General features: G+C 45.1%; 1 protein-coding gene across 2 annotated transcripts in view; it reads left to right on the plus strand.

Annotated features, from left to right (window-relative positions):
• Positions 1 to 9,019, plus strand: part of DLGAP1 (DLG associated protein 1) — a 369,407-nt gene extending 360,388 nt beyond the window's left edge. Inside the window, exons 11-13 of one of the 2 annotated variants that reach the window (XM_026035402.1) lie at positions 3,108 to 3,199; positions 5,527 to 5,679; positions 8,498 to 9,019. In XM_026035402.1, coding sequence (XP_025891187.1) covers positions 3,108 to 3,199; positions 5,527 to 5,679; positions 8,498 to 8,707 — 455 coding nt within the window. In that variant the 3' untranslated portion in view covers positions 8,708 to 9,019. Of the gene's footprint in view, positions 1 to 3,107; positions 3,200 to 5,526; positions 6,001 to 8,497 lie in introns of those variants that run through there. The other variant, XM_026035401.1, reaches the window with a different exon arrangement.
• Positions 9,020 to 12,500: the final 3,481 nt, after the last annotated feature.

Consider the following 12,500-nt stretch of genomic DNA (forward strand, 5'->3'; position numbering starts at 1 on the left):
GAGAGGAGAGGAGAGGAGAGGAGAGGAGAGGAGAGGAGAGGAGAGGAGAGGGGAGTAAAAACAAAGCACCTCACTATGCACACTTCTCTGCCTGGGGAAGGGAGTGACAGCGAAGCATGTGATGGATGTCAGTAACATTGCTTAATGCATTACTGGAAGGCATTCAAATCTGACAGTGCTGAGTGTGTTGGAGAACCCGGCACAGAGTAGAAGACATGAATAACTTTATATAGGTATTTAAACCATTATGACCACATCTTGATGGGTTGATATTTTTTGTGGTGGTTTGGCTTCACACATTTTGTTTGCATCCTGTTAGCTGAAAGCATCATTTTTAACGCTTATATTTTTTGTACTGTGCTCATCTCACTTGCTGTTCAAGGTTTCTTCTATTTTCTGTTACACTTCGAATTTTATCTTTGCAGTTCCATTTATTTTCCTGATATTTGCCTTCAGAGTTCATAGGATCTTCTCCCAAGAGACACGTGTATTGGTATTTTTTTACTTTTTATTTTACTACACATGGGCCTTTTCCTTTGGTGCTAGAGGTTTTGACCGAGTAAGAAAAGCGGGCAGTCCGCCTTGAGACACTGAAAGCAACGTGCCTTTGGAAGCAGAACTTGGGCTATTGATAAGGCTTTGTGCCTTCTGGAGAGATTCCTTTCAGACTTCCACATGCTTTGTCTATAGGTTGGGTTTTTTTAACCTTTTTTTTTCCTTTTTTTTTTTCTTTTCCCCCTAACTTCCATGACGGGCTTGGTTGCTGACTGATTGCACATGGACAGACTGGCCGCTTTTGAGGGGCGAGGAGGAATCAGTGACACTCGCCTAGATGCAGCCGGGCCTGGGGCAACAAAAGGGCACCGCATCAGCATGCGCCCCGCACTCAGCTGGCACCAGGGCCGTCAGGCAAAGAGCCAGTCGCTAGGCAGCCACGGAGCAGGGCTTCCTTCCCCCTCTGCCCAGGGCTCCCCATACGAAGCTTTCCTCCCCTCGGCTAAAGCCCGCGCCAACAAGGTGTGCTTAAGTTTGCTCACGGCTGGGGAATGTGATTTGCGCTCGAGCTGGGCAGGTTTCTGGGCTGAGTCTGCCTATTTAGGGTTTTTTTTGCCCCCCCCCCCTTTTTTTTTTTCTTTTTTACTTTTAGCCTGAGCTGAGAGACTGTTTTTCTCTCCCCTTTGCAAGCCTTGGGAAGCGTCAGAATGGCCCCGCTCCAGATGAGGCAGCTGTTCCCAAATACGCGCAGTGGGAAGAGTTTTCCCAACAATGGGAACCACATGAAAGCTGGCAGAGTGGCTCCTCCTACTATTGAAGAGCCCTTTCAGTTGAGCGGTTTGCATATTGGGTTGCATAAATGACTAGACACACCAAGGGGTCCATTTTCAGCACTGTGCGCGTAGGATTAGACACGCAAGCCTTGCTAACAATAATGAGAGTTGTGTGCAAAAGTCCCTGCGCAATATGCTGAAAATATTCTGCTCAGTGAATCTTCCAGCTCACGGCTATTTCCTGGCAGCGCTGAGCCGAGTTCTGGGAACAAAATGAAAGTCTGGGCTCTGTGTATGTTCACAGAGCTCTTTCCTATAGTTTCTGAAAGAATTTGAAAAGACTCTCTCTTCCCCTGCTTTTTTTTTTTTTTCCTTTTTACATCTGAAGTCCAAACACACTGCACATCCCACTTTTCCAACAGCAGTATTTGCGTTCAAAGAGTGGAGCATTGATTGCATGCGTCTGTGTATCTGGTTTCAGTGCTTAATGATTGTGCCAGCTTAGCTGGCATGTGAATATGCAAGTGAACACCTTGGGAAAGCTTTTCGGTTTGCAAATCTTGCATGCTGGCATTTTGGTAGCAAACTACAAATGTGGGCTGTGCTCTGTCACAGGGCCATGAGACTCTAGCAGTATTGAGGGAAGGGCTCTTCCAAGGTCATCTTTAGCCTGTCTTTCATTTTATAAGTCAAAATACTTAGCAGTATTTTCCCAGTGGAACTCTGCCAACCTTGTGCTAGGTTTTATACAAGAAGCAACCTGGTCCAGTGGATGGTCCAAGGACATGAGCATCTCTACACGAGGGTCTCTTCTAGGTGCTGCCTGCAATTCACTGGCCCCCCTTGAGTGAGAAGCTCGGTCTCTTTGTCTCCCATGTCTCTGTATCACCTCTCTCGCATATCCAGACTGTAAATTAATCAGGGAGGAAGAGCTTTAATGAGGCCTGGAACAACAAGTAATGCAAATATCTATTAGAAGAAATTAGAGTGAAAACTGTAACACGGTGGTTGATGTTCATATATGTTCGGGGCTAAATAGTCTCGTTCGCTTCAGTTCTTCATGGCACTCAGTCCAAAGAGAGAGTAACAACCAGAAAGTGCAGGAGTTGGCACAGGACCAGTTGAGATCTCCCTGTAGGTAGCCAGGAGAGAGGCCAGGCTGTTTTCGCTGTGTGCAGCACGCGTGGGCGTCTGCCTTCAAGCACAAAAGCTGCTTCAGATTGTGCTCATGACAGGAACACAGAGGGTTCACAGAGAGATTCACCCGCGTGCATTAAAATCACCGGCCCCTCTCCAGGGCTCAGATCAAGCCACGTGCAGCCAACCCTCGAGCAGGGCACCGCATCTCAAAGTGCACGCGCGGCAGCGCTGGCGAGGGCAGCGTTTCCCAACAGCCAAGTCACGGGTTTTGGAAGCTGTGTTGCCACGCGGCGAGCCGAGTTACAAAGCTCTAGCCTGGGTCCCAGCGCTGATTTGAGTTACAATTTCTTGTGAGCCCTCTATCCAGGTTGCAAAAGCCTTTGATTAATCCTGTGTGTACTGTCATGAAAGTGTTCCTTGCTAGTTAGGGCTTGCTTTGCTGGGGGAACGTGAAGGAGCTGTAGCAACAAAATCCTGTTTCTGCCAGTGCAGGCAGCCCGGCGAGCACTCGCAGCCTTCCTCTCCCCTGTGCATATCTGGCCTCAGATTTATCAGCTGCTCTATAATTCATGACTCAGAGATACTATTCCTGCTGAAAGCCAGGGCCGACTCCTGCACAGCTTTCCCTTCTGGGTTTATAGGCTTTTAGTTGCCTGTAGCAAAGAAAGCGCCGTGACTTAACGTTTCTTTTTCTTTCAGTCCTAGGGAAAATTCGAACCGCAGTGGGCAGTGCCCAGCTTCTCATGGCCCAGAAATTTTACCAGTTCAGAGAACTTTGCGAAGAAAACCTGGTATGTAACGTTTTCTGTTAGTCACTGTTGTGTACCTTTTACTAACTAGGGAACTGTGCCCTCAATAATCATATTTAAATGAGACCAAGCTTTTCTGATTAACAGGGTCAGCAGCTTCGTCTGATAAAAAGATTTTATATGACTTTGGGAATTATTCTCTTAAACGTGGTGGAGTTAGTGTGAGTGTCCAAAAAGCATGAGACATGTAAACTAAGGAAAAGAGATAATCTTTGGGTGAAACATGACTGAAATTTTGCTGCTGATTTCAGAGGAGCGGGGATTTGGCCCTTGGCCTCTCAGTTCAGCTCACACAGACACCAAGGTGTTCGGGTGCCTTCTTGAGGTCTTCTGGGGAGAGACTAGAAGAGAGAAGAAGAGAGACTAGAAATCTTATGAGCGGGGCTTTCCCATCTAATCCCAGTGATGCCTGTACATAGTGAGACAGGAATGCCAGGAAATAAACACTTAGCTTTGATGCCTCATGCCCCCAAAGCAGAACAGCGCAAGAGAAAAAAGTAATTTTTCAGAGCTGGAGAAAGGCAAAGAGACAAAAAGTCAACATGTTATGATCATTATGATTGCATGTAATTGATATATTTGATTATTATTGTTATTTGTTATTATTATACTGTAAGTAGTAATAGAATCTGAATGATATTCCTCACGATAAATGAAAATACATTTTGCACTCTGTATGTAAAGAAGTGGTATCTAAAATGCCAGCATGTTCAAAACTTTCAAGCAAAGCTTTTAATTAACAACCCCTCTATCCGTGTAGACAGGATCTATCCGCTCAGTTCTCATTCTGGGCAAACACCCCACGAAGCCCCAGAAGTAGGGATAGTTACGCTCCATCATCACGAACTAGGGGAGGAAGGGCCAGCCCGGTGCGACTCACACAGCACTGTTACCCTGCCTTCTTAACAAGACCAAGGAGGCTGTGCCTGGACTACTGTGGCATTTGCACTGATTCAGAAGCTCAGACTTAGAAAAAGACTTTTTCAGTTATGCCAAGCTGATGCAATGGGACATTTGCATGACATCAGCTTTCAACATCTGATCCAGTTCTCAGTGAAAGCCTTAATAATCCCTCCGCTCTGTTGAGTGGAATCTGGGTAGAGGCTGGGACAAAACCATGACTGCTGGAAGGAGTTGGAGGCCTCCTTCTTAGAAGCTGGAGCCCAGTGGGATGACTGTTTATCTACTCCAGTGAATGCATTTCTGAAAATCAACCTAAAATCTAAACTAAGCCCCCAAATTAAAATCTGCTTGAATGGGCAGATGCAGCAGAATCAGCTCTGGCTGCATGAGCCCTGCCTGTTCTTTAATATGAAAACCGAAAAAGCCTTCTGTTTGTGTGTGTTGTAAATAAAAGCCTATAACTGGGCAACCTGCTAGCCTCAAGGACTAGAGAGCTGGACAACTCAGATATGCTCTCCCTCTCCTTATGAATTTAAAAACACATATGTTGGAGTTTTCTACAGTTACTGCTCTGGTGGTACCATCGTCCTATCAAAATCACCCGTCAGTGCCGCTGTGGAAAGCACAAACAGAAATTTCTGAGAGCAAAGAACCAGCTCTTCGAGGTTTATTATTTGTAGTGAGGGAAGAAACTTCCTCACTACCCCTCGGAAGTGTAAAACCAAGCCATATAAAACCACCTGCAGGGATTTCGAGATAATTTATTCATTCTTTATCAAAATCAGGGCATCAGTGCAGTGCTAGGAGGCCCAAGCACCCATGAAAGCCGTGCCCAGCACACGGTGCCTGTGGGAGCGTGGTTCCTGCTGCTGCAGGGAGCTCGGCAGAGCTTCTCGCCGCCCAAAGAGTTTTCTCACCCACGGGCAGGAGGCCGCTGCCCTCAGGAGCGTGACAGGCATTTTCTCTTGAAACGCTGCGTGGGCCCTGGGAGTTTCAGTGTGTGCAAAAATACCCACTCACGCATCAGTGTGCCCCTGTTTGCAGCAAATGCACATTTGCAGGGGTTGCAGGCCTCCTCCACGTGTCAGTGTAGCAGGGAATCCTGTCTCGTGAAAGCAAGGAGGAGGCCGGCAAGCTGTTGCCTTGTACTCCGGAGCTCACCCCTGAACCCCCGGCTGTGCCAGGGAATGGGCTTTGGCCCCTGGCAAAAACAGCCAGGGGAAGGGAGTGCTCCTCGCCTTGGCTTCCCCGAATTCCCGCTCTGTGTCTCGCTGATCCTTTGGATCTGCTGAAAATGCCTTGCTAGCAGGATTCGTAACCGGTTGCACAAATGCTTTGCATTAAGAGGTACTAAAGCCAAACTTTTTTACTATTATTATTTGTTTGTTTTTCCTTCTGTTGTACAGAATCCTAATGCACATCCACGGCCGACCTCCCAGGATTTAGCAGGGTTTTGGGATATGCTGCAGTTGTCCATAGAAAACATTAGTATGAAATTTGATGAACTTCATCAGTTAAAGGCCAATAATTGGAAACAGATGGATCCTCATGACAAGAAGGTAGAACATTGTAGATTTTGTATGCTTCATTTAAAACCCTGCACAAATACTGGACAAATTAAATAGGCCTCTGTGTTACAGCGCTGACGTTAAAAATGTGAAATGAAGCTCATATCAAATTAATTTCATTGTAATGACAATGTTTACATAATAATCATCTGGGATATTATCTGTAATATGTTTCAGGCATATTTTTAAACCAAATCTGTCTTTGTGAATCGGATACTGGGAATGTGGTTCTTTGTTAAGCTTTACATTTAATCCTATTAGATGATCAATCGTTGGAAGGAACTGCCTTATATATTGGTTCTTAAAATTAAATAAATCACATTTACGGTTCATATTATTGCATATAGCAAGAGTTCTAGGTTGTGTTACTGAAAAAAAAAAAAACCTAGGGAAGTACTGGAATCATCGCTGACTTTGGTAACCATATTATCAATGGAGCGATATCAAAAATATGCCTTCTAAAATGTTACATGAGACAATCTCACATCTTTTTCTGTTTGTTTGTTAGTTTTTTTGTTTGTTTGTTTGTTTGTTTGTTTGTTTTCAGTGGGTGATTTCATTAGCAGGTCTACTTCGCTGGTAGGGCTCTTTACCCAAGGTAGCAGAAGAATCATCTGGTCTTTATTTTATTTCTTTTTTTTTCTTAATGTGGTCTTCTCCTGTCACCATTTTAAACTCCTGCATCTCAAGTGTGAGCCACATTTCACTTTCCATCCCATCTGGCACCATTGCCGTATTTTCCTCCTCCCTGTCCACCTCGAGACAAACAGCAGCTGCGTGAGCCAAACCACTCAAACGCTTCAGGAAAGATCTAGAAGACAGACCCATTCCTAGAGGAACCAAAGGTCTCACGCCCTGCCGTGCTCCTAGAAGCATTTATTTTGACGGCTGCGTTTCCATTAGTCTCCCTGTGACGCGTCTGAGACCGATGAATGTAGGAAACGGGTAGGGATGGCAGGAGGTGGGGAAACGGGATTCGCAGATTCTGTGGTGCAGGCGGGGGTCTGGGCTGCCCCTGCTTCTGGGCAGCTGGGGTTCAGCTGGCGACCGAAGTGGCGTTTTCCCTCGGACAGTGCTGGTGTCGACCGCCCTTAATCCTGCAGCAGGGAGTCTGCAAAGGCAGCGCGGGTAGCAGCCTCTCTCCTCCCATCAGGACTAAAGGCTCGTTCCCAAATTGGGAATGCCGTGTTCACACCGTTTGTGCCCACCTAGTGTTTGATAGGGGAGTGAATGGGAATGTGTTTTCCTAGCACAGGAGGCTGAAGGCAAGTCTGTTCTTCTTTTTTTTTGTTTTTTTCTTTTTTTCGTTTCCAGTATATGTCAAAAAAAGGAAGTTAAAAACTTCAAACCTGCAGGCACAGAAATGCTGATACATGATCTTTCATTAGTTTATAAAGTCAAATGGGCGGCTCAAGTGTTTTTAATACTAGCAGCAAGAAATAAGAGTTTTACTGAAAAAACATGTGCCTTTTATTTGCTTCTGAAAACATTTCAGAGCTTCCAACAACAAAATAAAGAGTATAACGGGCTAAAGGAAGTTAAGTAGTACTGAGGAAAGGGTCATATGTGACCTACAGTAGGTAGGTAAAGACTGTTCATTTAAAAAACAAAATACAATGACTTTGTTCCTCATTCAGTGAGCATTTGTCTGTGATTTTAAATGGAACAGATCATCTCCTTTCTTGAAAGCAAAACGAAAAGAAAAACTTTCTGTAGAACTGATATTTGCAATTGCCTTTGGCTTTTCCCGTTGAGTCCCTTTATAAGCAGCATAGATTAATCCTTGGCTGAAGAGAAAAAGCAAAGTATGAATAAGTGTAACTAAGCACCTTTATATTTTGAGCAATGGAAGCTGTTGTGACCAGCATGAGAGCAAACGAGAGGGTAGAATGGGATCTTTGTAGTGCGATAAAATCCCTTCGCCCAGAAACCGTGTTCACAGTTGGAAGGGGATGTAACTTCAAAGACAATCTAATTAACTTGACAAAGTCTTTGTGGCTGCCTGAAATTCAGACCTGAATACACTTTTCTTTTCGGAAGGGATCCTTCTCTGATTTTCTTTTTTCTTTTTTTTTTCATTTTTTCCAATGTGCATACAACGGGATATGTCCTTGTTGATCATGTAACTGGAGCTGCCAACGTGATGCCGAATGCATGTTCTCTGAATGGTTTCTTAAATTTTTCCTACCGGAATTTCAATTTATAGCTGACTGTAGCTTGCCAAGTGTACTGGCCACAAGGCTAGAGTTTATGAGCTTACGCAGTGAGACGCCAAAGCATGCAACCCTTGCGCAGTCACTGAGTCCGGCCACTGCAAAAATACATAGATATATGTATTTTTTTTTCCTCCGGATGCAGCAACACCAGGCAGCTAGTCCACATCTGCATTTGGGAATGTGCAACCCATGATACCTCAGTGTCGTGAGACCATCTAGTGTTCTGTATGTGTTGTTCTTCCAGGGCCGAGGCGATCAGTGTGTGTGTTTCAGTGCCGTCACGGCAGGTCTCTGCTGCATGAGATCCACGTGGGCGCGAGGCTTGCGGGGCGCCCTGGAGCCCCACGCGGGCCCTGTTGGCTCGTGCCAGCTTGTGTCCAAGATGCTCTCCTTCCCAGCCCTTTCCTTTAACCTTACGTTGTTTTTTATGAACCCTTGAATGCAAAAGCCAGTTCCCTGAAGACAAAAAAAAGGGCAGATAGGAGCTAACAAACAGTAGGTAAAAATGTGTGTTCTAACTACTGACGTATCCTAGTTTTTCCCGCCTTTCCCTGAGAAGCTGTATAATGTCATTAACCTTCTGCTTTGATCAGGAGAGAAGGGTCCCTCCTCCAGTGCCAAAGAAGCCATCGAAAGGTCAGGTGCCACTCATACGAGAACGCTCTCTGGAAAGCTCTCAGCGTCAAGAGGCCCGGAAACGGCTGATGGCCGCCAAGCGCGCTGCGTCCGTCCGGCAGAACTCGGCTACCGAGAGCGCCGAAAGCATTGAGATATACATCCCCGAAGCCCAGACCAGGCTATGAAGGGATCCACCCAGGAGGACTCTCACTGGCAAGACAAGTCTCATGTATAATCTGCCCCTCTAGGTTCCTGCTCAAGGTCACCACCGAGTATTTGTACCTCCTGCCTCTCTCGCGCGCCCTCTCCCTCTCTCCCCCTCTTCCCGCTCCCGGTGACCCCATAAATTCCACTTCCGTGGTGTAGTTGTCAACCCTCCAAGAGATGTCCTCTACTAACCCCTTGCTTCCTAAAGGTTTGCCCATATCATCATGATGCTTTGCCACATGTACTGATGCTGCCACTTTGCCTCATGTAAAAGAGTACAATCCTTTTTCTGTTTGAAACAAATAAACAAGGCTCTCCGACTTCCATACACACACACACACACACACACACACACACCCCTGTACAGTAGATGCTCCGTTTAACTTATTCATGGTCTTTAGTTGATCTAAAGCTAGTCTGTTACCTAGTGTACAGCAATATCAAACCGTAGGGGATTTTGGAAATTTCAGTCATGCAGGGTGATCCTTTTGGACTCTGCCGTCTTCCTCATAAAAGATGAAAGGAGCTATGACTCGGATTCCCTTCTTTTTATTACTTTTTTTGTTTGTTTGTTTGTTTTTTTAAAGCAGATGGCGCACTTTATTCTAGACCTCTGAATCACACCTTCTCACCTGAATTTAGGGAGTCACAAAGGGAGGGTTTGGGGTGGGAGCTACGGGGAGGTGGGAGGGTAAAAACACAGACCTACGTGGTGAAAAAGAGGAAGTATATCCCGCAGGTGAGATATGGTGAGGGATAGACAAGATCTGGTGGAGAGATACCTGCACACTCACAGCTGCACAAACTGCCTCATTTTTATTTCATCAATCACGACTTAAGCATTTCAATCAGCAGAAGATTGTAAATTCGATCTTCCAGGGAAATAATCTATTTTGAAAGGCAATAAAAGAGCAAAAAGGATGGAGATAAGAAGCAATGACAGTTGAAGATAATGTAAGAGAAGGATTTTCTTGTCCAAGTAGTAAGAATTTTTAAAATTGTACTGTATTGTCAATTCCTCTTGTATTGTATTGTATGGATTATATTGGTTAAAAAAGAAAAAAGAAAAAAAAGCTTGGTATCGTTGATGTCTTAATCTTGGCGGGCCTATCCCACGTCCCGGCACCCACCGCCACACAGGGACGCCTGTAACCGAAATGCTGCCGGCGGGCCCCGCGAGGCGGTTGCAGGCGAGCCTCCCTTTGCCCTACACACAGCCGGCCAGAGCGGTTGTCACCACGCAGCTCCCGCCTAGGGGTAAGTTCCTACTTCAGCTTCCTCCTAACAATCAAAAAACCCCATCCGAACAAGAGCGGCCGAGTGCTTTCCACCAGTTACGGGCTCAAGGCGAACTCAGCTTTTTGTCCCATTGCAAACTTCCCTGCCCACCCTGGCTTCTGCCCTTGCTTTGCCACCATCAGAAATGCGCATCTCAAGCAGCTCCTCAATCCCGGGGGGGTAATCGCATCTGACGGGGCTGGAGCGGCTGGTGAGAGGTCCCCCCGCAGGGGCGACCACGGCCACCACGTGCCAGCACAGGGAAAGCCGCCGCCGGCGGGCTCCGCAGTCCGGTTGCGCGCGGGCACGCGTTCCCGCTGGCGCGAGCACGGATCTGCACGGAGCTGCTGGGGCCGCGGGAGCGCCCCGGGAGGAGAGGCGCCCCCGGATGGGGACGCGTGTGTGATGCCAGCGCGGGGCTTCCTGCAGACGCCCTTAGCAGCTCGCGGGGCACGCACGGGCCCGCGGTGCCGCGCGGCACGGCGCTGCCCCTCGCGTTGACAAAGCGGTCGGGGCTGCCATCGGAAGGCCACGCTCTTGCTAGAGCCGCTCATCAAGAGCACGCCAAACAGCTGCTTTTCCTACAACATCATGGCCAGGTGCTAATTTGGTTTCTGTTCAAGAAAACAGGAGAGGTAATAGGTTCTGGCACCAAGTATTTTCATGGGAGCGTACTAAAACCACTAGAGAATTTGCTACCTCTCAAAGCCATCGATATCTGAGCTATGTCTTTATAAACAGGGCACAAATATTTACTGCTGTGGTTTACAAGATAAGGGCTAATAATTTAATATATAAAAGACTTTTAACTAGAGTAACCAGAAATCCAGTGTAACCCTTGAGTGCTTTTGTGTTACAGGAGCTTTGAAAGGTCTGACCCGCTAAGCATTTGAATACCGGTGTGTTTGCTAGTTTTCCAAAACTTCCTTTAACTTTTAGCAGCAATGAAAGATCACAGTGTTTGCAGTATGTAATAGTGCCAACTGCCACTTTTGAGCATTTTGTCCTGTTAAGTATTAATTATATGGAAATCATTTGTACTGAACCATACAAAGCGGCATCCAGGTGAGAATCCACGTTCAAAACTCTTCCAGATTGTTTGCTTTTGTGAACATTTTATGAAAGATGAGTTAAGATTGTGGTTGACGAGTGGCTACAGCAATTTATCTCTAGCAAACTCAAAAAAAAAAAAAGAGTATTTTGTCTTGTATGTTATGAATTACTGTATTTGTATATCATAAAATATTTTTCGTACATATTTTAAATGAATCTATTCTTAGCTGAATGCTTGTTAGTTCATTTGGCTCTGGAGAGAGTATTATGGAGTCTGCTTAGCTTTTTAGCAAAACCTGAAAGGTAGACCCAGGACCAGTAAACTTAAAATAAAATCCTGTACTTCTGCCCCTAAAATGCCACTAGTTAACCACTTCACTCATTTACCAACACTAATACTGCTATATTTGCTCTAACATTTGTTTTGATATAATCTGTAACAACCTGCCCAGTGTAAATTAAAAAATGCCTATATTCTGTTTTACTTTGCTACAATTGTGTTGTTCTTTTTTGGGGGGGAGGGAAGGGGAAATTTTAGAAAAAGTTGCTTCAGTCTCCTGCTTCAAAAGTTTAAAAAAAAAAAAGTATTATATTTTTTGCAGATGTTTCCATAAAATCCTCATAATCTTTTTGTAAAGAAAGATGAAGAAATGGTTTAAAGATTTTTAATATTTGAAAAGGTAAATAGAAATAATTTATTTGTAATATATTTCAGTTTATTTATTGATGTTCCCTTAGTGTTTTGATGTGCACTATCACTTTATTTTAAACTGTACTTTTGTGATTTATTGTTTCTTTTTTTAAGTAACTGGAATGTAAATCACTGGCTTACCTGCATTCCCAAAAGTAATTTTAAAACTGCCTTTTTTTATTTTATTTGAAACAAAAGACACACATTTGAAAGCCTTTAGACAGAGGAGAGTGTTTATATGGCTAATGATTTGGGTTTTCATAGGGTTATCTACATCTAGTTCGTGTGTGGACAGGAAAATGTAAATAGATGAATGTTTCCCATAATGTAAAAAAGAGCAAATTAATAAAATAATTAATGCACTGCTTCTAAGAGCTGTGGCTTTTCAATGCAAATTTATTCTCCCAGAACTGTAGAAAAGTGCTTCGTTTTGATGTGGTCCGGGAGGAGAGCGCAGCAAGCAGCGTGCTTCCCTTCAGCTCTCGTTGCGTGAGCTGTGAGAGGATGACACAAGCTGAGTGACTTCAAAAGACACAAGGAAAGAGAAACCCCAAGTGTGTTTATTTCTCACCGCACTAGTTCCCTTAATGCTGTGCTCATCGCTGGTGATGGCTGAGACGTGGTGGGTTAAACAGCGCCCTGGCAGGGATAACTGACTTTCCCCTCACTGCGCTCCTGGATTTTTCCCAGTGTGCTCAATAAAGAAGCCTCCTAATCCTGCAGTAATATTTCCCTGCTGATCTTGTTCA

The sequence above is a fragment of the Nothoprocta perdicaria genome, unplaced genomic scaffold (assembly GCF_003342845.1).
Source record: "Nothoprocta perdicaria isolate Ctin4 unplaced genomic scaffold, notPer1 scaffold_16, whole genome shotgun sequence".
Classification (NCBI taxonomy): Eukaryota; Metazoa; Chordata; class Aves; order Tinamiformes; family Tinamidae; genus Nothoprocta; species Nothoprocta perdicaria.